Genomic DNA, 21,040 nt, shown 5'->3' with positions numbered 1-21,040 from the left:
TTGCCCTTTTCCCAGCTGCCTCCTGGAGGCCACCTGGAGGCCGATCCTCCCTGGGCTGGGTCGTGCCCTCCGAGGCCCTGTGGCCATGAGCTCCTTCCTGTCACTTGGATGAGCGGGACAGCCCTTCAAGTCACACTCCCCGTCCTAAGCCAGGTGCAGCTGCAGGGCTGCGGACTTAGCACCAGCTGGCCTGAGCGGTGGCCCCACGAGTGCCTGGGAGCTGGGAGCCATGACACCCCTGACACCTTCCGGTCAGGGAAGCCCCGACCCAGGGCAGGAGGGGAGCTGGGGACTCAGTGGGAGACTCATTCCGAGGCTAGGGGCAGCCCCAAGCTCTCTGAGCTTCAGGATGAGCCCAGCAGCGCCCCCACACCCCCTGCTGCAGGCGGGGTCGTGCATTGCACAGGGAAGCAATCCCAAGACCCGCGCACATGCATGCACGTGTGCATGCACGCCTTGGTGTGCACAGTTCTACACATGTGCTGCTGTGTTTCCACGTGGAAACACAAACACAGTGCTGCCGACGGAAGCGCCTGCCAGCACCAGCCTTTCCTGCGGCCCCGGCTCAGCGGCCCTGGGCTGTCCTCGCAGGCTGCGGGGGACACCACCTGCCCTGGAGCTCGGAACGCGACCCCAGGCCCAGGCTGTGGGGCAGGTGAGCGCTTCCTGGGCTGGAACCTGGCGGTGAGGACCTGGCGGTTTGGCTCGGGCGTCTGGGGAGCTCCTGAGCCCACACGGTGTCCCCTGCTCCGCTCCTTGCGCGTCACTCGCCTCCTCCGTAGTTCTGAGGCTGGGCGAGGGGCAGGACCCTGCAGTTGCCTTCAGCGTGTGGTTGCTTAGCCGCGGAGCCATGGGGGATTGGGCGCGGGGCCAGAACAAAAGAGAGGACTGGGGGCGGAGCCAGGGGGGGAGGGGGGAGAGCCTGGGGGTGGGGCGCGAGGCTCGCAGGGCGGCAGCGCCCATCCCAGGCACCGGGCGGAACGTGGGACACAGCTGTGCCTCGGTGGCCTGGCAGGAAGGAGCACAGGGCCCAGGAAGGTGGCGGGGCTGGGGCCGCACACCCAGACACCTCCCATTCGCGTGAATCCAGTGCTCTGAGCTCCACTCAGGTGGCACAGGTGGCTTCCTGGGGCCCTCCCTCCGAATGGCCAGAGGCCGTAGCCTGCACAGGCAATGGCGCTTGCAGCCCTCCCCCGGACTCCTCCCTCCTTCCCCCCTCCCCTCCCCCTCCCTCCCCCTCCCTCCCTCCTCCCTCCCTCCCTCCTCCCTCCCTCCTCCTTCCTCCCTCCCTCCCTCCTCCCCTCCCTCCTTCCTCCCTCCCTCCTCCCTCCCTCCCTCCTCCCTCCCTCCCTCCCTCCCTCCCTCCTTCCCTCCCTCCTCCCTCCCTCCTCCCTCCTCCTCCCTCCCCTCCCTCCTCCCTCCTTCCCTCCTCCTCCTCCCTCCCTCCTTCCCTCCCTCCCTCCCTCCTTCCCTCCCTCCTCCCTCCCTCCTTCCCTCCTCCTCCTCCTCCCTCCTCTCCTCCCTCCTTCCTCCCTCCTCCTCCCTCCCCTCCTTCCTCCCTCCCTCCTTCCCTCCCTCCCCTCCCTCCTTCCTCCTCCCTCCCTCCTCCCTCCTCCCCTCCTCCTCCTCCCTCCTCCCTCCTCCCCTCCCTCCTTCCCTCCTCCTCCCTCCTTCCCTCCTCCTCCCTTCCTTCCTCCCTCCTCCTCCCTCCTTCCTCCCTCCCTCCTTCCTCCCTCCCTCCCTCCTTCCTTCCTCCCTCCCTCCTTCCTCCCTCCTTCCTTCATCTTCAGGCTATTCAAGGGCATCAAAAGGGGCACTGACCAAGCGCACCACCCAGCGCAGTGACCACCTGCGGGAACTCGTGCCGCTGCCTTCTGGGCTGTGCACAAATGACTTGGTTTCTGTAGCAGCAGTGGCGTGCCGGGCTGAGCCTCCAGGACTGGCAGCAGCTGCAGGGGCTCCCAACCCTGGCCTTCTCCCCAGGGTGCAGGGCAGGTAATGGAACTGATCGCGCAGTCTTCACACAGACGCTTATTAAAGGAGATTTATTTTTACTGCAGCTCTTCCTGCCCCTAAACTGTCCAAAAACAAAGACTAGGAAACAGACCCAGCAGCCTCCACCCAGGCCAGCCACAGGGCCTTAGCCTCCAGAGCTGCTCCATGGCTCCCCTCAGCTCAGCTGTGTTGAGCAGGGGACCAGCCCTGCGTGTCTCTGAGGGTGCCAAGCCTCTCCCAGGACTCCCGCGCCCTCCTGAGTTCGTCTCTATCACTAAAGCTGTCAGCCTGGCCTCAGTAGCAAGCTGGCGGCCCCAGGCTCTTAATCTGCACCGGCGTCCCTGGCCACTGTCCCTTCACCCTGGCAGGAGGCCAGCCTCCCTCTCCACCAGCCGGCTGACCGTGCGCAGGGCCAGGGGCAGGGCCGTGTTGGCATCACGGTGATAGCGGGGGCTGCACACCTCCGTGCTGGGTGTGAGCACAAACTGGGCCACGCTGGGCATCTTCAGCAGGGTCAGCAGCTCTGTGGCCCGGGTACGGATGGCTTCTGCGCCCTCCTCGCTGTGCATGGAGCTGGTAGCTGGACTCTGAGCCAGGGTCCTCATCTTTGACAGCAACAGAGAGGCCCTGGGGAAAGAAGGTCCCTACCATCAGCTGCAGATGCTCCCCTCCCAGGACAGGGTCCATGTGGAGGGGCCAGGCTGTGAAGCGCCCAGCAGAGTGGCTTTAGCTTATCAGGGCCCACCCCAGCCCAGCCAGCTGGGCCCACCCAGGACCTGCGCTGCTGCGACCATTTCACAATATCTGGACGGGAAGACCTCAGAAGCCACATCTCTTCCCTGGGAAAGCCAGAAGGCTTCTCTCCCTCCCCGACCAGGCACCTGGGGATCAGGTCTTGGCTCCGGGAGGCCAGCTTCGTCAGCGTGGTCATCAGCACGGTGACCACCTGGGGGGGACACCTGGGCAGGGCAGCAGAGGGGCGGCACTGGGTGATCTCGAATAGCAGGGCCTCCAGGGCTTCGAAGAACTTGTTGATCTGCTCCACAGTGCACCTCCGATCGTAGGTCACCGACAGGTACTCGCCGACGGCCCACACCTAGGCCCGGGGACAGAGATTCAGCCCCGACCCAGGCCTCCTGGGTCAGGAGCGGCTGGGGGAGGCCAACACCTGCCTTACCACGCTGGTGACGAGGCTCGCCCTGCTGCAGAGACCGTTCACACTGCCCAGGAACTCCAGCAGGTCTCTCGCCAGCTCCACCACCAGGGAGGGCTTCAGCGTACACAGGGCCAGGAACTGGGAACTCAGCACACTGCCCAGAGAGCTGGGTCCATGCCTGCTCTGGGCAGACCTCTGACCCCATCCCCACGCCCACTCCGTGCAGCCCTCTCACCCTGTCCCCAGGCCTGTTCTGTGCAGACCTCTGACCCCATCCCCACCCCAGCCATCCCATTCAGGCCAAAGGCCTGGAGGGACCCGGGAAGCATCTGAGTGGCAAGTGTATGCTGCATGCTCAGATAGGGGGACACAGATGACTGCCACCCAGAGGAACTGTTCTGAGAAGGCTGGCACTGGCGCTGGCCTCAGGCCTGGGCTGAGAGTGGAACCAGGATGGGCCTGCATGCATCAGGCCTTTGGAGAGAAGCACCCCAGGGGACAGGATGTGGAAGAGGGGCACGAGCCAACCCTGAAGATGACAGGCTTGGCAGAGGGAAGGACAGGGGAATGTTCTTGAAAGGCAGAGAGGAAGCGCCCGGGGCTGGGTGTGGGGCTGTAGGTGGAGGTGGCAGGGTCTGAGGCTGCTGAGGGCCCAGCTAGGGGTGGAGCTGAAGCCACTGAAGGAGAAGAAGAGGGGGAAGGGGAGGGGTCCAGGAGGCACCTGCCCAGGGCTGTGGCAGGGGCACAGGAGGGACCCACCTGTGCACACGGGTTGCGTACCCTGGGGCCGGGTAGAGTGAGTCGCTTCTGCCCAGGAGCAGCAGTGCCAGCTGGTTGATCAGGGCCCCGTCAGCCACCTGGGGGTCAGGAGTGGGAGACATGCTCAGCCCCACCCCCACTGCAGGCCCTAAGGTTGGGGGTGAAGCCATGGTGAGGGCTGGGGGGCAGCTGAGGGGCTGGAGACTCGTCCACTGCCTTCCCCAACACCCAGGGATACAGAGACTCAGCTGGCAGCATCTGGGCACAGGGAGGGAAGCCCTGGGCCGACCCGGGTGCCCCCGGCAGAGGTGTCGCTTCTGTTCCGCGGCTCCTCTGCCAACTCCCGCTCTGCAAGGCCAGGGACACATCTTGCTCAGCCAAGGGTGCGCGCAGGCAACACCCAGCCCCCTGCCGGCCTGCCCACCTCCTGGACTCTCCTGCACTGGCAGCCGGCTTGTAGAGCTCCCCGAGGTGGAAGCAGCAACGGTGGGGGGATGGGGGGCACCAGCCTGTGGGAGCCTTTATTTTGGCCTCAGATGCAGATACTGAATTATCAGGGGCAGCAGGGGGACAAACTGCTCCGGCCCCAGCTGTGCCGCCAGCGCCCAGGCCACTCACTTGCCCTGTCCTGGGGACGGGAGACAGGGCCTGCTGGGGCAGGGGGATGGAGCCTGCTGGGATGGGGGACAGGGCCTGCCGGGGTTGTGGCATGTGCAGCCCTGTGCCTCCCTGACCCTCAGCCGGCAGGTGTGGTGGGACGAGCGTTCTGCAGAGCTTGGGGGGACCCCACAGTGCTGGCTCTGGCCTGCCCCTTGGTTGTGAGGCCCGTGGGAATCGGGGGGCCCAGGCGGCGAGCTCACCTGGGTCACTGCTGAGAAAAATGCCTGCAGCAGCGTGGGCACGGCCTCGGCACACTGGGCCACGCGGGCACAGCTGGCCATGGGCTGCAGCAGCTGGTGGAGCAGCGCCAACCTGAGGACACAGCATGGCTGTAAGTGCCGCCCACTCCCCTACCTATTGACTGCAGGCCAGGGCCAGACACTAGGGCCACTGCTCCCTCCTGCACAGCTGAGCCCACTCCCATCCTCGTTCATCGCCTCTCAGGACCTCCTGCTCCCTTGGGTTTGGGGAGACCCCTGGCGTCAGCGCACCTGGGACAGTAGAGCCGTCGGGACAAAGGCTGGCATGGGCCGAGGGCAGGAGGCCTGTGGGCCGGTCCCAGGCCTCCTGCTTCCTGGGCTCAGGCTCAGTTTGTCCATCTGCAAAATGGAGCACCCCCAGGGCCGACCCCCAGGCTTATCAGGGTTGATGTGGGCAGCAGAGAGAGCTGAGACCAGGCCCTGCACCCGGCAGACCCATGTTGCAGAAGCAGGGCCTCTATAATGGTGATGACGGTTGCCCCCCAGGGTGGGGATGCAGCCTTGTCTGGGGCACAAAGCCTCAGTCCAGGGCCCAGCAGCGAGCCCCATCCCAGTGGCTGTGGCCTGGCTCTCTCAGCCCCTGGTGGCCCCCTGGCCCGAGGGCCCCCTACCTCTCAGTGGCGCCGCTGGCCTTGGGGCGCAGCAGGTATTGGAAAAGACCCTGGAACTGCGGGTCCCGGAAGGCCTCCAGGCAGCTGGGGGCCCTGAGAGAGGTGTCCCAGAGCGGCCTCTCGGATGGAGCTGGTGATGACCTGCGTGGACAGACGCCCAAGGCCGGGTTGGGATGCGGCCCATGCCCTCAAGGGCACCCCCGTCAGGGAGACACATGGCAGATGTCCCTAACATCACAGCACCTCGGGTGCCGGGAAGGGCTTGGCATGGGAGGCTCCAGGCCTGGGCGTGAAGGCAGGTGAGGAACTCCAGGGCGCACGGGCTGCCCTTGGCGAGTGGCCAAGGGTGACAGACACGCCCTGTCCCAGAAGTGGCTTTACAGGGGAGGACTGGTCAGGTGTTGGGGAGGAAGGAGGGTCCCCAGTGTAGGGGTCAGGAGAAGTGAGGAGGGGGCCCAGTGTGTGGAACCAGCTGGCTGGGAGAGGCAGCGCCGGCAGAGGGTGAGGGGCCCACCTGAGCTGCAGGTCCAGCACTGCCGTCAAGCAGGGCAGGTCCAGCAGCGCATGCAGCATCTCCAGGGCTGTGCCAGCGTCCACCAGGGCCGGGAGGAGCGCCACAAACTCGGAGGTGAGGGGTGGGCTGTTCCAGGCCAGGAACTGTGGGCACAGCACAGCGGTTCAGACAGGGCTCAGAACTGTGGAGCAGGCGGCAGAGGGAGCAGCCGGCTAGGGCCCTACAGCTGTCCCAGACCTGCAGTCCCCAGGAGGGCTTCTACATTTGCCTCCTCCTGCTTTTTGTTTTTTTTTGAGACAGGATCTTGCTCTGTTGCCCAGGCTGGAGTGCAGTGGTGCAATCATAGCTCACTGCAGCCACAACCTCCCAGGCTCAAGTGATCCTCCCACCTCAGCCTCCTGAGCAGCTGAGACTACAGGCACACACCACCATGTGAGGCTGTTTATTTTTTGTAGAGAAGAGGTCTCCCTGTGTTGCCCAGGCTGATCTTGAACTCCTGGCCTCAAGATCCTCCTGCCTTGGCCTCCCAAGGTGCTGGGATTACAGGCGTGAGCCACCGCCCCCAGCCTTTATCTACTTTCGTACCAACAGGTCAATAATTTTCCACTGTCCTGGTTTTTCTCTAGGAAGAGGATTCCCCACCTCGGTTGAAAAGACCTTACAGCGAGGCGAGGCTGCAAAAGACACTTCAAAAGCAAATGACACCAGGCCGGGTACGGTGGCTCATGCCTGTAATCCTGGCACTTTGGGAGGCCAAGGCGGGAGGATCATCTGAGGTCAGGAGTTCGAGACCAGCCTGGCCAACATGGTGAAACCCCATCTCTACTAAAAATACCAAAAATTAGCTGGACGTGGTGATGGACACCTGTAATCTCAACTACTCAGGAGGCTGAGGCAGGAGAATCGCTTGAACCCAGGAGGCGGGAGTTGCAGTGAGCTGAGACTGCGCCACTGCACTCCAGCCTAGGTGACGGGAGACTCCATCTCGAAAAAAAAAGGCAAATGGCACCCAAGTGCCCAAGGCACCAGGCAGGGCTCCTGGGGGAGGGATCCTACCAGCTGGCAGTCCTGCCCCAGTGCTGTGAAAACAAACTCGCCACCTTGTGTCACTCCCCCCTCCCCAAAACACCCACAAGGGAGTTCGTGGATGGCACCGTTGATCACGTGACGCTGCAGGGGCACCCCGGATCCCCACCTCACCCTGCACCCCGCATTCTAGGCCTGAGACTCTCAGGGCTCTATGCTCAGCCAGGACTCGCCCTGAACCTGCTGGAAAGAGGGGAGGAGCCCCAGGGATTTATGCCCCTACCCTGGCACCCAGGGATGCCCAAATATACCTTAAAGAGGTTGGGGAAGCACAATCTGAGAGTGCCGAGGTGCCTGCCGAACAGGTGGAGGTTGTCCCTGCAGAATTGGATGAACTCAAAGGCCAGCATGGGGCTGTGGAACTGCTCCGACGGGATCCTAGTGAACAGGTGCTGGTAGACGGCTTCTGAGTCCACTGCAGCCGCCTCCCCTGCAAGACCAGGGCCCGTCAGGGCACACGTCCGCCGGACGCACGCGTCTTGACCTCGTCCTGGCTGTGCTTCTGTGGCTGGTTAGGGGCCCTGAGTCTCAGGCCTGCTCTCCAGGACACCAAGGGCTCCGAGGCGTCCTACACTGGGACGCTGGGGAAGCGGCACTCAGTCTCCCTCGCCCGGGGACACGGCCAGCTTGTGAGTCACACAAACTATGGCACATTCTTTGGAAGGTGCTGGTTCCTAGACTTTCAGGTTTCCTGGGCTAGGGACACAGCAAAAAGAGTTTCTATTTCTCCATTTAAAAGTTTAAAAATTACCAACATCTAGCACAGCGATCCATCAAAAAGAAATATCAGCTGGGCACGGTGGCTCATGCCCGTAATCCCAGCACTTTGGGAGGCCAAGGCAGGAGGATCGCTTGAGGCCACGAGTTCCAGACCAGCCTGGGCAACACAGCAAGACCCCTGTCTCTATTCAATCAAAAAAAAAAAAGGGGGGAAGAAGAAATTCCATCCTAAAACTAAAGGCAGGGGCAGAGCCCCGAGTCAGCGTCACCCCACCCTGGGCTCACCGTGGCTCAGGAAGAAGTGGGCGAGGGGCAGCAGCACCCTCACAGAGGTCGGGTCCCCACACACCCGCCCGTGCAGGGCCTTCAGGCAGGAGAGACTTCGGTACAGGAAGGACGGGTCCTGCCGGCACAGCACATCCAGCACCAGCACAGCCTCCACCAGGCACTGTGGGACACGGACCACGTCAAATGGGCCGAGTCACCGCCTCCCGTCCCCAGGTTCCCAGCCACTTACAGCTTTCTGCAGGTCGGAGTCCCCCTTCCTCAGGGCTCCTGGAAGGAGGGGAAAAAGTCAGCCGGCTCTGTCTCAGCCTCCGAGCGGCCCAATGAGGGTGCAGCTTGTGCTCTGGAAGCTCCAGGCCAGGACCGGGAGCAGGGGAGTGGGACAGGCCCCCAGGAGGACATGAGTGGGACTGAGGTGAGGGGCCCATGCGGGACAGGGCCGGGCTGGGGGCTGGGGTGGAGCCTGAAGAACACTTGGGGCTGACCCCAGAAGCAAAAATGCCCCTGCTCCAAACCGGCTACCCAGGGACCCCCTCTGTAGAGCAGCAGCTCAGGGAAGCTGTGCTGGCCTCAGGTCGCCTTTCGGAGCAGGTGGGTCGAGCCCAGGGGAGGCCAGTGCCCTGGGTGGGGGGCTCACGTCGGTTACTCTGCTCAATGAGACGCTGGCAGTACTCGAAGGCCACCTCCCGAAGCCGCTCCCGGGGCGGCAGCAGGCGGCCGGCAGAGGAGGAGGTGGCAGAGATCACCGACAGCGTGGAGCCCTCCTGCTCTGACCTGTCATCTGCGGGAGGTGGGAACGCTCAGCAGGCTGACGTGTGGCTCCCGGGCTGGGACATGCCCGCTGCCCTGCTTGGAAGGGCAGGAGGAGAGCACAGGCTGCAGCCCCTCCCAGGGGGCGTGAGACGTCACTGTCTCGGGACATGCACCCACCCGGCAGCTGCCCCATCACGGCCGCCCTTCAGGGTGGCTGAGACTTCTTCCCCAACAAGTCCACAGAGCAGCTGGGAGGAGCTCAGTGGCGTCACTCCAACAACCTGAAGGGCGCCTGCCTTAAATGGCAACTGTCACTTCTGCACAGTGCGTGAGGGTCACGAGGTGTCCAGAGGATCCCTGGTGCTGACCCTGGACCTCGATACTGGCTGGGGGTGCTCTCAGCCTAGCTCCAGGTCAGCAGCGTCTTGCCCAGCCCCGACCTCTGCTGCGTCCTGGGCACACCTGAGTCCCCCCTGCGACCAACCCATAGTGCGCCCACCTCCCACCCGTCTGACATCGTCCCATCCCCTGCACACCTGTGTCCAGGGTGCCTGGGCCCTCGGGGCCGCTGTGCAGCAGCCACGCCCGCAGCATGGAGAAGGCCTGCACGTTCAGCCACTGGTCTTCTGTGAAGCGGTGGCCGGTGGAGAGCACCGTGAAGAAGTCTGTGGCTACCGCCCCGTCCACCTCGGTGATGGGGCCCGGCTGTGGGAAGGACAGGCAGGAGTGGACGGAGGGGGCCAGGGCTGGGAAAAACGCCAACCTTTAGCACAAGCTCCTCAGGAGGTGGAGGGGAAGCTGCCCGAACATGAGCCTGGGCAGCGGCCCGCCCTGTGTGATGCAAAAACACCATCCCCACCGGACCCCCAGGCAGACGCGCATCGCACATCCTGCTCCGCAGGTCCCGGGAGTGAACCCACGCACAGACCCCCTACACACAGACCCCCAGAGCCACACGGGTCAGGGGGCTGTGGCCTGCCTGACCCAAGCCCCGCAGCAGAGGCAGGCTCATCCTGGACCCCGCGGAATGACAGCAGGCGCCAACGGGGACCTGTTAGGCAGGGCTGGCCGCTGTGGGCACAGGAGCTCCCGGGGAGGGGTTGTCTGTGACTCTGTTCCCCACAATTCCAGAACAGTCCCAGCCTCACCTGCCGGGCCCTGGGCGTGGAGAAGAAGCTGCCGGAGTGCGGGAGCCCTTGCTGGAGGCTGGCGTAGCGTAGCCAGTCGACCAGCCGCTTGCTGAGCAGGGTGGCCTGGTCTGCAGCGGGTGGGGTGGCATGGGGAGGTGAGGTTAAATCCTACGGATGCCCGGGTCGTTGGGATGCTGGCTGGTTTTTCTCAGAAAACAGAATCCTGCAGCGTCCCAAGCCCTCGGGCCTCCCCATGCCCCCCACCCCCCCCCACACTCCCAACCCACCATGGGCCCTCAGGGAAGGACCTGGGAAGGCAGACCCCCCAAGAGCCTCTTGGGAGGGGCCCCACGTACCCTCCTGGAGGGTGCCCGGGCTGAGGACCACGACCTTGGCCATGACGGGGAGCAGGTGTCTGAGGCTGGGTCCCTCAGGCTGCCGGCTCTCCAGCGCTCGCAGCACGCCCTGACCCACGGCTCTGACCTCCTCGTTTCTGTCACCCTTCAAATCAAACAGGGCAAACGCTGGGGTACTGGCCTGTGCCAGAGACCAGCTCCCCCATTTTGGAAGTCCGTGTGACACTCCTGAGAAGCGTCAGTCTCTGAGACCCCAGCCCAGCAGGTGGCAGGGAAGATGTCGCGCCCAGGCCCACCCCGGGCCACAAGGTGCCTGCTCCGCCTCCAGCCTCTTTCCCTGGGAGCTGCATTGCTGAGGCTGGAGGGGGCCTGGGTGGGGGCCTGGCTGATTCAATGCTAAAAACACTGGCGGCCACCATGGGCCTGGTCGCAGCCACAGGACACCCCGTCCTGTCTGGCCTCCAGTGCGGATCCCAGTCTTTAAACCACACACCTCACTCCGCACACCCAGCACAGGGGCAGGGCCGTCAGGGGAGGGAGGAGGGCGGCTGGGTGGCTGGGAGGCCACGTGCCTGGCGGGGGGTGCACCGCTGGCACCTGGCAGCAGTTCTCCAAGATCATCTTCCACTGAAAAAAAAAATGAGTTGCTTGAGGAAAAGGGCTGGTGAAATGGACAAGAAGAGCCGGAGTCATCTTGTTCCAAAGACGAGGAGCCGCCACAGGATTACCGGGGTCATCTCGGAGGCCTGGAGGTGGCCTACAGGGGGTCTGTGAGGTGAGGGGGCTGGGCACCAACCAGGATGACCCCAGTGATGAAGTACAACGCCCTGAGTATGCCAGGGCCCACAAGCTCTCGCCCACACAGAACTAAAGCAACCGCAGGCTGCACCCCAGCGCAGGAGGCAGCTCATGACATGGCAGGCTGGGAACGGAGGGAAAACCCCAGCTCCATCGCAACCTTCCTGCAGACTCTGCACCCCTGGGCAACCCATGAGCAGAGACAGCAGCTTCTCTCAAAGGCAGCCTGTGAACCCCCAGATCCCCACACTGAGCGCCCAGGCCTGCTCCCGACACACAGGGAGGGAGGACATGGACTTAGCAGAAACTCCTGGCCAAGGAGGGTGGATTGCTTGAGCCCAGAAGTTTGAGACCAGCCTGGGCAACATAGTGAGACCCCAGGTCCCTACAAAAAAATACAAACATTAACTGGGTGTGGTGATGCATGCCTGTAATCCCAGCTACTCAGAAGGCTGAGGCAGGAGGACTGCTTGAACCAGGGAGGTTGAGGCTGCAGTGAGCTTTGATCACTCTATGGCACCCTAGACTGGGCAGCAGAGTGAGACCCTGTTTCTAAAAAACAAAACAAAAACCCCAAAAAGAAGGTCTGGAGGCCCAGCCTCCACTGACCCGCTGTCTCAAGGCTGCGTCTGAGAAACCGAACTCCACCACCTCCTGAGCACCAACACGCCACGTGGGCCTGCTGGCCATGGGACCCCGTTCCAGTCAACAGGGCATGCCCCAGCCTCAACTGTGCCAGGCACTCAGCACCAAGATTCATCTAGAACAAGCAGCCACCTGCCGGCTCCAGTGCCCCTGCTTCCTGTCTCCCCTGTTCCTTGGGAAGCAGCCATCCGGTGCCAACTGGGGCGGTGACTGCTGCGCTACCTGGGCCAAGAGCACGGAGGCCACCAGGCTCAGCTGCCGGCTGTTCTGCGTGTGGTCCCAGGCCAGGCTGAGGCTGTCAGAGGGGGACATCTCTCGCAGGATGGCAGCGCAAAGCACCTGGAGCTGCTCAGGGCAGGCAGGCAGGCCGAGGGTAGCCTGCAGCAGGTCTACGCATGTCTTCTCCAGCCTGGAAGGTGAGATGCCCGTCGGGGGCGGTGACATGTCACGACCATGGCAGGAGCACCCGGTGCCCCAGAGCACCTGGCCAGGCACCCTTGGGCCAGTGGACAGAGCGTTTTACGTGAGGACGGACCTTCAGCACTGGTTTAAGTGGACAAATGACTCAGCCCCCAAGGGGCATCTGCAGTGATCTGCTGGGCATGGGCTGGGTTCTCCTGGGGCCGCTGTGTGAGGAGTCAGCCTGAGCCGTGGCCACACTCACCTCCGGCTGTACTTCGTGGCTGAGATGATGAGGAAGAGCCTCTGCAGGGAGTCGAGGGTGTCCGGCCCCAAGTCCTCCGCCTGCAGCAGTTTACTGATCCGGGAACAGAACTTCTTCAGCTCCTCGTCTTGGATCTCCCTAAACAAAGAAGACATCAGGACCCAGAAGCACTCGCTGCTCAGAACCAAAAAAAGGGTAACTCTTGGAGGAGGGAAAATCCCTCTTCAGAAAAGAGAAGCCGAGTGGGTGGGAGGAACACGGTTCCACCGCTCATGGCTTTCGAGATAAATTCGCTGATTCCGAGCTGGTTCCTCTCACCCTGGGATTTTGCGATCCATCGCTGCAGTGCACTGTGACGAATCTCACTCACAGAGGCCCACACACTTAGATTTTGTTATTCCCGGAGCAGAAGGACTAAAATTGATTCTTTTTAGGGGTCTCATTCAAGAGTAAGAAATTTACTCTAGAATAAGGTGCTTTTTAAAAGACGTCTTCAATGAGCCTTTCACTTATGGGAACAAGAATAATTTTTTTTTCCCCCCGAGATGGAGTCTTGCTCTGTCACCCAGGCTGGAGTATAATGTCATGATCTCGGCTCACTGCAACCTTCGCCTCTGGGGTTCAAGCAATTCTCCGGCCTCAGTCTTCCAAGTAGCTGGGATTACAGGCACCCACCACCACGCCCGGCTAATTTTTTGCATTTTTAGTAAAGACAGGGTTTCACCATGTTAGCCAGGATGGTCTTGACCACCTGACCTTGTGATCCGCCCACCTTGGCCTCCCAGAGTGCTGGGATTACAGGCATGAGCCACTGCGCCTGGCCTACACCCCACTAATTTTTGCATTTTTAGTAGAGATGGGGTTTCACCATGTTGGCCAGGCTGGTCTCAAACTCCTGACCTCATGATCCGCCCACCTCGGCCTCCCAAAGATTACAGGCGTGAGCCACCGCACCTGACCTGAGAATAAAATCTTATATATTAAAGAACAAATGTCATGACATATTGTAAGGTAAGCCCATTATATATTTTTTACTCGAATAACTAATTGGCTTAATTTTAATATCTCCCTAGTAAGCCACAGGTAAGATACTGAATAAAGTCTCAAATGGAAGCCTGTTTTTAGGTTTCTATCCCAGTCTAAAAGAAACCAATAATGCCAAAGGGGCTGCTGTGCCAGGGGACTCTGGGGACTCCCTGAGAAGGGCCCCCTACGTGGCTGTGCCCTCTCCAAGCCACCTGTAATCCCAGCACTTTGGGATGCTGAGGTGGGAAGATCACTTGAGCCCAGATGTCTGAGACCATCCTGGGCAAAACAGTGAGACCCCATCTCTACAAAAGAATAAAAAAAATTCGGCCATGCACGGTGGCTCACACCTGTAATCCTAGCATTTTGGGAGGCCAAGGCAGGCGGATCACCTGAGGTCAGGAGTTCAAGACCAGCTGGCTAACATGGAGAAACCCCGTTTCTACTAAAAATACAAAAAAATAGCTGGGCATGGTGGCACAAGCCTGTAATCCCAGCTACTCAGGAGGCTGAGGCAGGAGAATTGCTTGAACTCGGGAGGTAGAGGTTGCAGTGAGCTGAGATCACGCCATTGTACCTCAGCTTGGGCAACAAGAGCAAAACTCCATCTCAAAAACAAACAAACAAAAAAGAATAAAAAAAATTCACTGGGCATGGTGTAGTCCCAGCTACTTGAAAGGCTGAGGTGGGAGAACCGCTTGAGCTAGAAGATCAGGCTGCAGTGAGCTGAGATTGTGCCACTGCACTCCAGGCTGGGTGACAGAGTAAGACTCTATCTAAAAAAAAAAAAAAAAAAAATATATATATATATATATATATATATACACACACACACAAACAAAATATAATATATTATATATAAAACATATATTATATATAATATACTCTATCTCAAAAATGTGTACATTATATTTTATATATTATGTATTATATATATGTTATATATTACATATAAAAATATATATTTTATATATATATATATTTTTTTTTGTTTTTTGAGATAGAGTCTTACTCTGTCACCCAGCCTGGAGTGCAGTGGCACAATCTCAGCTCACTGCAGCCTGATCTTCTAGCTCAAGCGGTTCTCCCACCTCAGCCTTTCAAGTAGCTGGAACTACACCATGCCCAGTGAATTTTTTTAATTTTTTTTGTTTATTATTATATATAGTAATATATATAATATATATAATGTATGTAATAAATATATATGTAATATATAAAATATGTTATATATAATATATAAATTATATACACACACATATACATATATACACACAACAGAAAATCTTTTCAGAAAGGTGGAACCCCTCATCCCGATTTAATTCCCTTCAGCATATTCTCCAAGTCTCAAGCTTCTATCTAAAATCCAACCCACCCAAACCCTTCAATAGCTCCCCACTGCTTTCAAATCCAAACTCCTACGGACCCTAACGCTGCCTACAAGACCCCGGCCCTGCCTTCCTTCTCCAGCCTCTACGTCCTGTTTCTCTTGCTTCTGTCCCTTCGCACAGACCCTCTGCCTGAAACATGCCCCACTAGCTCCCGAGCTAGTGGGCTGAGGCTCTTCCTCCTGGAAATCCCCGACCTTGCTGGGCACCCCTCCATGCCCCCATCCTTTACTCGCTTCCCGCTCTCTCCATTTATCTTTCAGCTTACGGAGCTATCTTTGATCACTTTTTCCACTCTTGCTTTCCATATCTCTGACACGTTTAGAGAGAAACTAAAGTTCACTCCAAATCTTTTTGGCTTTCTTTGGAGACAGGGTCTCCCTCTGTCACCCGAGCTGGAGTTGCAGCGGCACGATCATAGCTCACTGCAGCCTCAACCTCCTTGGCTCAAGTGATCCTCCTGCCTCAGCCTCCTGAGTAGCTGTGACTACGGGTGTGTGCCACTACACCTGGCTAAGTTTTTAAAAAATTCTGTTTTGTAGAGATGGGTCTCACTATGTTGTCCAGGCTGGTCTCGAAGTCCTAGCCTCAAGCGATCCTCCTAACTCAGCCTCCCAAAGTGTTCGGATTACAGGCGTGGGCCAGTCACTGCGCCTGGACCACTCCAAACCTTAACCCTCAAACTATAGTCATTTATTTTAAAACATCACCAGAAATCACAGGCTTAAGTATATTGTGAAAACTGGTAAGCCCTGACAGATCATTAGCCTTCTTGAAACCCTAACAGAGGGCAACTGTAGAACTCACGTATGTTACATAGGGAAATCCAACCACACTCTATCCTCAAAAATGCCTGCCTACCCAAGCCAAGGAGGCAGAGAAACAGGTATTTAAATAGTGAAGGCTCAGCCGGGTATGGTGGCTCATGCCTGTAATCCCAACACTTTGAGAGGCCGAGTCGGGCGGATCACCTACGGTCAGGAATTCGAGACCAGCCTGGACAATGTGGTGAAACCCCATCTCTACTAAAAATACAAAAAATCAGCCGGGTGTGGTGGCGGGCGCCTGTAATCCCAGCTACTTGGGAGGCTGAGGCAGGACAATTGCTTGAACCCGGGAGGCGGAGGTTGCAGTGAACTGAGATTGCGCCACTGCACTCCAGCCTGGGTGACAGAGGGAGACTCTGTCTCAAAAAATAAAAATAAATAAATAAATAGTGAGGGCTATTCCTTTTGTCTTTCATGTCACAAGTATATGACCTTGAGCAGAATGTGACTGGGAATGAAGTTCTCAGTGGGTGTTTTTCCTTGTTTCTTGGCAAGGACCTTGGGATTAACGTTACATGCTGAGATGCCAGTATTTTTTCATTTTCACACAGTCCCCACATTCGCATAAATGACATAACTGTCCAGGATTGAAGGGAAGGTTGCCTATTTTGAGCTGCCAGGAGATGGTGCTGCATATTCACCAAGCCTCTTCCTAATGAGTGGAATCTTAAGGGTTATTTTAATCACAGATTTTTGTCCTGTTTGGACTTTAGAACTTAACCTGCCTTCAAGACCTCACTCACTATAATCACAGCAATTTCAACCATCCGAATCTTTCCCACCAATTGGTCTAGCTCTGAATCCAGGTTTGCTTGTTTGTTTTGACATGGAGTCTTGCTCTGTCACCCAGACTGGAGTGCAGTGGCGCGATCTTGGCTCACTGCAGCCTCCGCCTCCGGGGTTCATGCACTTCTCCTGCTTCGGCCTCCCACCTCACCAAGTTTGTTTACGTTTACCAAAGGGCTGTAGTTCTGGCTGTATTTTCTTCTTTTTTTTTTTCTTTTTGAGACGGGGTTTCGCTCTGTCCCCCAGGCTGGAGTGCAGTGGCGCCATCTCAGCCCACTGTAACCTCCACCTCCCAGGTTCAAGCAATCCTCCTGCCTCAGCCTCCCAAGTAGCTGGGATTACAGGCACCCACCACCACGCCAGCCTAATTTTTTTTTTTTTTTTTTTGTATTTTCAGTAGAGACGTGGTTTCCTCATGTTGGACAGGCTGGTCTCGAACTCCTGACCTCAGGTGATCCGCCTGCCTTGGCCTCCCAAAGTGCTGGGATTACAGGCGTGAGCCACCGCGCGCGGTCAGCATTTTCTTCTTTTAAACATGTAGCATGAAGTCTTTGCCTGTTTGGTGGACCGTGAGTCTGTTCAGTCCTGGCTTACACTGTTTTCCCCCATGACTGGTTTGTTGGTGAGGAAGGGGCTACCCACTCGTTAATGGGAGTCCAGACACAGCCTGGAACCAGCCTGGTGGGTGATTTCTCAGCCTAGCTAATACATCCGCGCAAGGGCAATCTTTTTAAGTCACAAAACCCTCCCACGGTTCCCCCAAAGATGGCCTACAGCGATCTTTCTAAGTCACAAAACCCTCCCACGGTCCCCAAAGCCCCCGGATGGCCTCCAGCTCCCCAGCCTGGCACACAGCCTTACTCCTAAGCAGCCCTCCGGGCTCTCTGTGACTATGCGTTCTTGACTGTGAGGCAATGAAAGCTCCTGGATGCCCGATTTCCTGCCAGACGCGGAGTTCTCACCGCCAAGCCTTTGACTAAACTGTCGACTGGGTCCCACCCCACTTGCTTTCACTCAGCTTTCACTCACGAAGACTCTGCTCAGGTGTCACCTCCTCCGGGGACCCACCGTGACCCTCCCCGACCTCCTCACCCCACGTCTGGCCGCCGTGTTGCCTTCCCCGATCCCCAAGTCTCGAGGGCGGGTCCAGTCGGGTTCCTGCAAGGCTGGCGTCCGAGCCCCTGCCCTGTGAGACCCACGCCCGTGTGCCCCTAGGGAGAAGTGCAGGAAGGAGGGCCGGGGCCGCAGCTGCCCTGTACCTGGCCTGGTGGAGCAAACTCTCCGCTCCTGCCGAGAACATAGCGCCGCCGCCGCCGTCGCCGCCACCAGACGTGCACGAACCACGGAAACTCCCGCAGCTCCGCAGCCCAGCAGGCAACTTCCGGGACCGCATCACGTGAGCGCAACAGTCTTATGGGGCTGCATCACGTGCCACATCACGTGTGCAGGAGGGACAGGTTGCCAACCAATGGGCTTTGGCGTGGAGCGACTGGGGCGGGGCGTAGGTGCCCCGGCCGGGGGTCCGGGTCGGCGCCTAGGAGCTGCGGAATCGCGCGACCCCGGAACCTCGGCACTCTGGATGCCCGGCGCCCTTCGACCCCGGAAAAGCATTCCGGCGGAAATTGGGTGCCTGGGGCCATGGGAGAGGGCATCGCTGGCCCCAAAGTGTCACTGCCACAGTTCTGGTTTCTGTTTCGTAAACAGCTTTGTCGTGCGGGAGTCCCTATGCTAAGTACGACCTGAAAATCTGATACGAACTCCGCCGCTTGGGGGCTGAGCCCAGGTGAGCCCAGCAGCGTCCAGCAGTTTGCAAGGAATAGCCACGGCCCTGGGCAGTTTTGGGGATTTTTTGAGCTCCCATTTATTGCGCACCCATCCCGCGCTGTTCCTGCTGCTTAAAACAAAAAAATCCCTTATTCAATCCCCACGGTATTCATGGGATCTCGCGATCTGTTTTACAGATGAGGCCACGGGCTCAGAGAGGGGAAGTTTCTGTTCATTCTTTTTTTTTTTTTTTTTTTTTTTGGAGACGGAGTCTCGCTCTGTCGCCCAGGCTGGAGTGCAGTGGCGCGATCTCGGCTCACTGCAAACTACGCCTCCTCCCGGGTTCACGCCATTCTCCTGCCTCAGCCTCCCGAGTAGCTGGGACTACAGGCGCCGGCCACCACGCCCGGCTAACTTTTGTATTTTTAGTAGAGACGGGGTTTCACTATGTTGGCCAGGCTGGTCTTGAACTCCCGACCTCGTAATCCGCCCTCCTCGGCCTCCCAAAGTGCTGGGATTACAGGCGTGAGCCACTACACCCGGCAGTTTCTGTTCATTCTAATGGATGTGTTGGGTGCCCAGGGTGTGCTGGGCCCTGGCGATAAGTCTGCCATCCTGCAGACGGCAGAGGGACACAGGGCGACATGCCAGCGTCATGATAAACGCTGTCACAGCCTGACCTGGGCGGGGGTCCAACCGGAGGAGGAAGGCTTTGGGGACTGCGGCCTAAGATGAGCCCAGAGGGTGTCCAGACCAAGGGGTGGGGAGGGGCGGGCCTAGGACAGTGATCTGCTTCCTGTGGCTTAAATGCACCCCAGGGGGAAACTGACCTCTGGCCACAGGGGAGAGAATGGATTGGGAAGCTCCCGAGGGAGAAAGGAGGTTGGTGCAGTTGTGGTCCAGGGAAGCGAGGTTGCACTGAAAGTAGGCAGATTCAGTAACCATTTAGAGGTAGGATTTGCAAGACCTGTGATTGATGAATTTGCAGGCAGGAGAAAGAAAGTGGAAAAATCAAGGGTAACTTCATGTTTGTGGGGTGTCTGTCTGGGGCAGAAAAGGACGAGGAAATTTGTGCCAAGAGTCATTCATTCAGTGGACAAGCGATGACTGAGTCGTAGCTGCGCTAGGCACTGCTGAAGGTTCTGGGGAATAGGGTAGGGGGTGGGAATCAATGTTGCGTAGATAGGGTGGGTCAAGGTTAGGCCTTGAAGGGATAAGCCCCGAGAAGACCCCTGGATGGATGGAAGGAAGGAGGAGGGAGGGCGGGCTTCCTGCAGGAGTTCCAAACATGGCTTTGAGATGCCCTAGGGCGCCCAGTGGTCTGAGGGCACCTGGTGCAGAGGATGAAGAGATGGGAATCGGTGGATGGTGAGCGGTGGATGGGAGTCGGTGGAGTGCGGTGGGTGCCCCTGGAGCCGCAGGTTGAAGACTGGCAAAGGAAAGCTGGTGACAGGTAGTCTATAGAAAGCCTACTGCCAGTGTGTAACGTTTACTAGGGTAAAACGTCCACACCAAAGCGCACAAATTTTCAATGAACTCGACTTTTTACATTCCTAGAAATCAGTGGTAAATTGGCAAATGTCTTAAGCCTCGGCTCCATTGGCAGCGGTGGGAAGTCGGGGGGTGATTCGTGTTTGACAATTTCTGTGGTGTAAATGTTCCTGCCATGGTTTGAGTTCAAGACCTAGACCATTTCCAGCTCCCCAGAGGTTCCTCGCTGTGGCCCCCTCCCAGTCAACGCCCACTCCCCTCCCCCAGAAGTAACTGCTAGTCTCTCTTCTCACCAGAGATTAGTTTTGCCTGTTTTTATACTTCATGCAAATGGAATCATACCGTACTTAGCTTTTCTTGTTCGTCCATGAATATTTGGTTGGTTTCCAGATTTTGACAATAACAAATAGAGCTGCAGTGCACAATTGTATGTCTTCTGGGGTTCTGAGAGATGCACCCCTCTTTGTTGTATAGATACCCAGGTTCACAGGGCAGATAACTTTAACTGAGATTCCAACTGTGCCAGGAATCTCAATCTCTCTCTCTCTCTCTCCACGCAGACACGACCTTAAGCAATTTTACCAGGGGTAATATTTGACTTGTTTCTTACAAAATATTTACATTAGTGTAAAATATTATTTTAAGGTCTCACTAGTGAAAAATGGTTGTCCTAATCAAAAGCAAAAAAGGCCAGGCACGGTGGCTCACGCCTGTAATCCAAACACTGGGAGGTCGAGGCAGGAGGATCGCTTGAACCCAGTTCAAGACCAGCCTGGGCAACATGGCAAGACCCTGTCTCTAAACAAGCAAGCAAACAAACACAGCGACAACACCTTAAAAAGGAAAGATGCGATTAATAATTAGTCAACGCAGCTCCCTGGAGGAAGCTTGCGTACGCTTCTCACCCGTGCTTGCTATTCGGCTGAAATGTTTTTCTTTTTCTTTTTTTTTTTTTTTGAGACTGAGTCTTGCTCTGTCCCCCAGGCTGGAGTGCAGTGGCGTGATCTCAGCTAACTGCAACGTCCACCTCCTGGGTTCAAGCGATTCTCCTGCCTCAGCCTCCCAGGTAACTGGGATTACAGGTGCACGCCACCATGCCTGGTTAATTTTTTGTATTTTTTTTTTAGTAGAGACGGGGTTTTACCATGTTGTCCAGGCTGGTCTTGAACTGCTGACCTCAAATGATCCACCTGCCTTGGCCTCCCAAAGTGCTGGGATTACAGGCGTGAGCCAACGCGCCCAGCCTGGGCTGACATCTTAAACTAGAACTAATCTGTTAAAGTTATGTTAGACTCTTACAATGGAAATGGAGTAACTTGAAGGAAAACAGAGAAGCAGTCAAACTTTAGCTGCAACTGTGGGCAAC

General features: G+C 57.9%; 1 protein-coding gene across 2 annotated transcripts; it reads right to left on the bottom strand.

Annotated features, from left to right (window-relative positions):
• Nucleotides 1-2,029: 2,029 nt before the first annotated feature.
• On the bottom strand, nucleotides 2,030-17,804 carry AP5Z1 (adaptor related protein complex 5 subunit zeta 1). 2 transcript variants are annotated; one of them, XM_003277932.4, is made up of 17 exons: nucleotides 17,679-17,804; nucleotides 12,393-12,530; nucleotides 11,951-12,137; nucleotides 10,286-10,430; nucleotides 9,948-10,057; nucleotides 9,336-9,504; nucleotides 8,684-8,827; nucleotides 8,279-8,316; nucleotides 8,047-8,209; nucleotides 7,293-7,471; nucleotides 5,956-6,098; nucleotides 5,442-5,582; nucleotides 4,771-4,882; nucleotides 3,911-4,008; nucleotides 3,173-3,305; nucleotides 2,877-3,091; nucleotides 2,030-2,622 (listed from the first exon to the last, which is right to left on the bottom strand). In XM_003277932.4, the coding sequence occupies exons 1-17, from the start codon at nucleotides 17,717-17,719 to the stop codon at nucleotides 2,352-2,354; spliced, it is 2,427 nt and encodes an 808-aa protein (XP_003277980.1). In that variant the 5' UTR covers nucleotides 17,720-17,804; the 3' UTR covers nucleotides 2,030-2,351. The 2 variants fall into 2 exon arrangements, with proteins under 2 accessions (XP_003277980.1, XP_030652554.1); XM_030796694.1 differs by lacking the exons at nucleotides 2,030-2,622; nucleotides 2,877-3,091 and having other exon boundaries at nucleotides 3,282-3,625.
• Nucleotides 17,805-21,040: the final 3,236 nt, after the last annotated feature.

Source organism: Nomascus leucogenys, chromosome 17 (genome assembly GCF_006542625.1).
Source record: "Nomascus leucogenys isolate Asia chromosome 17, Asia_NLE_v1, whole genome shotgun sequence".
NCBI classification, from domain to species: domain Eukaryota; kingdom Metazoa; phylum Chordata; class Mammalia; order Primates; family Hylobatidae; genus Nomascus; species Nomascus leucogenys.
Note: the sequence above shows the minus strand (reverse complement) of the source record. Positions and strands in the feature narration are given on the sequence as shown.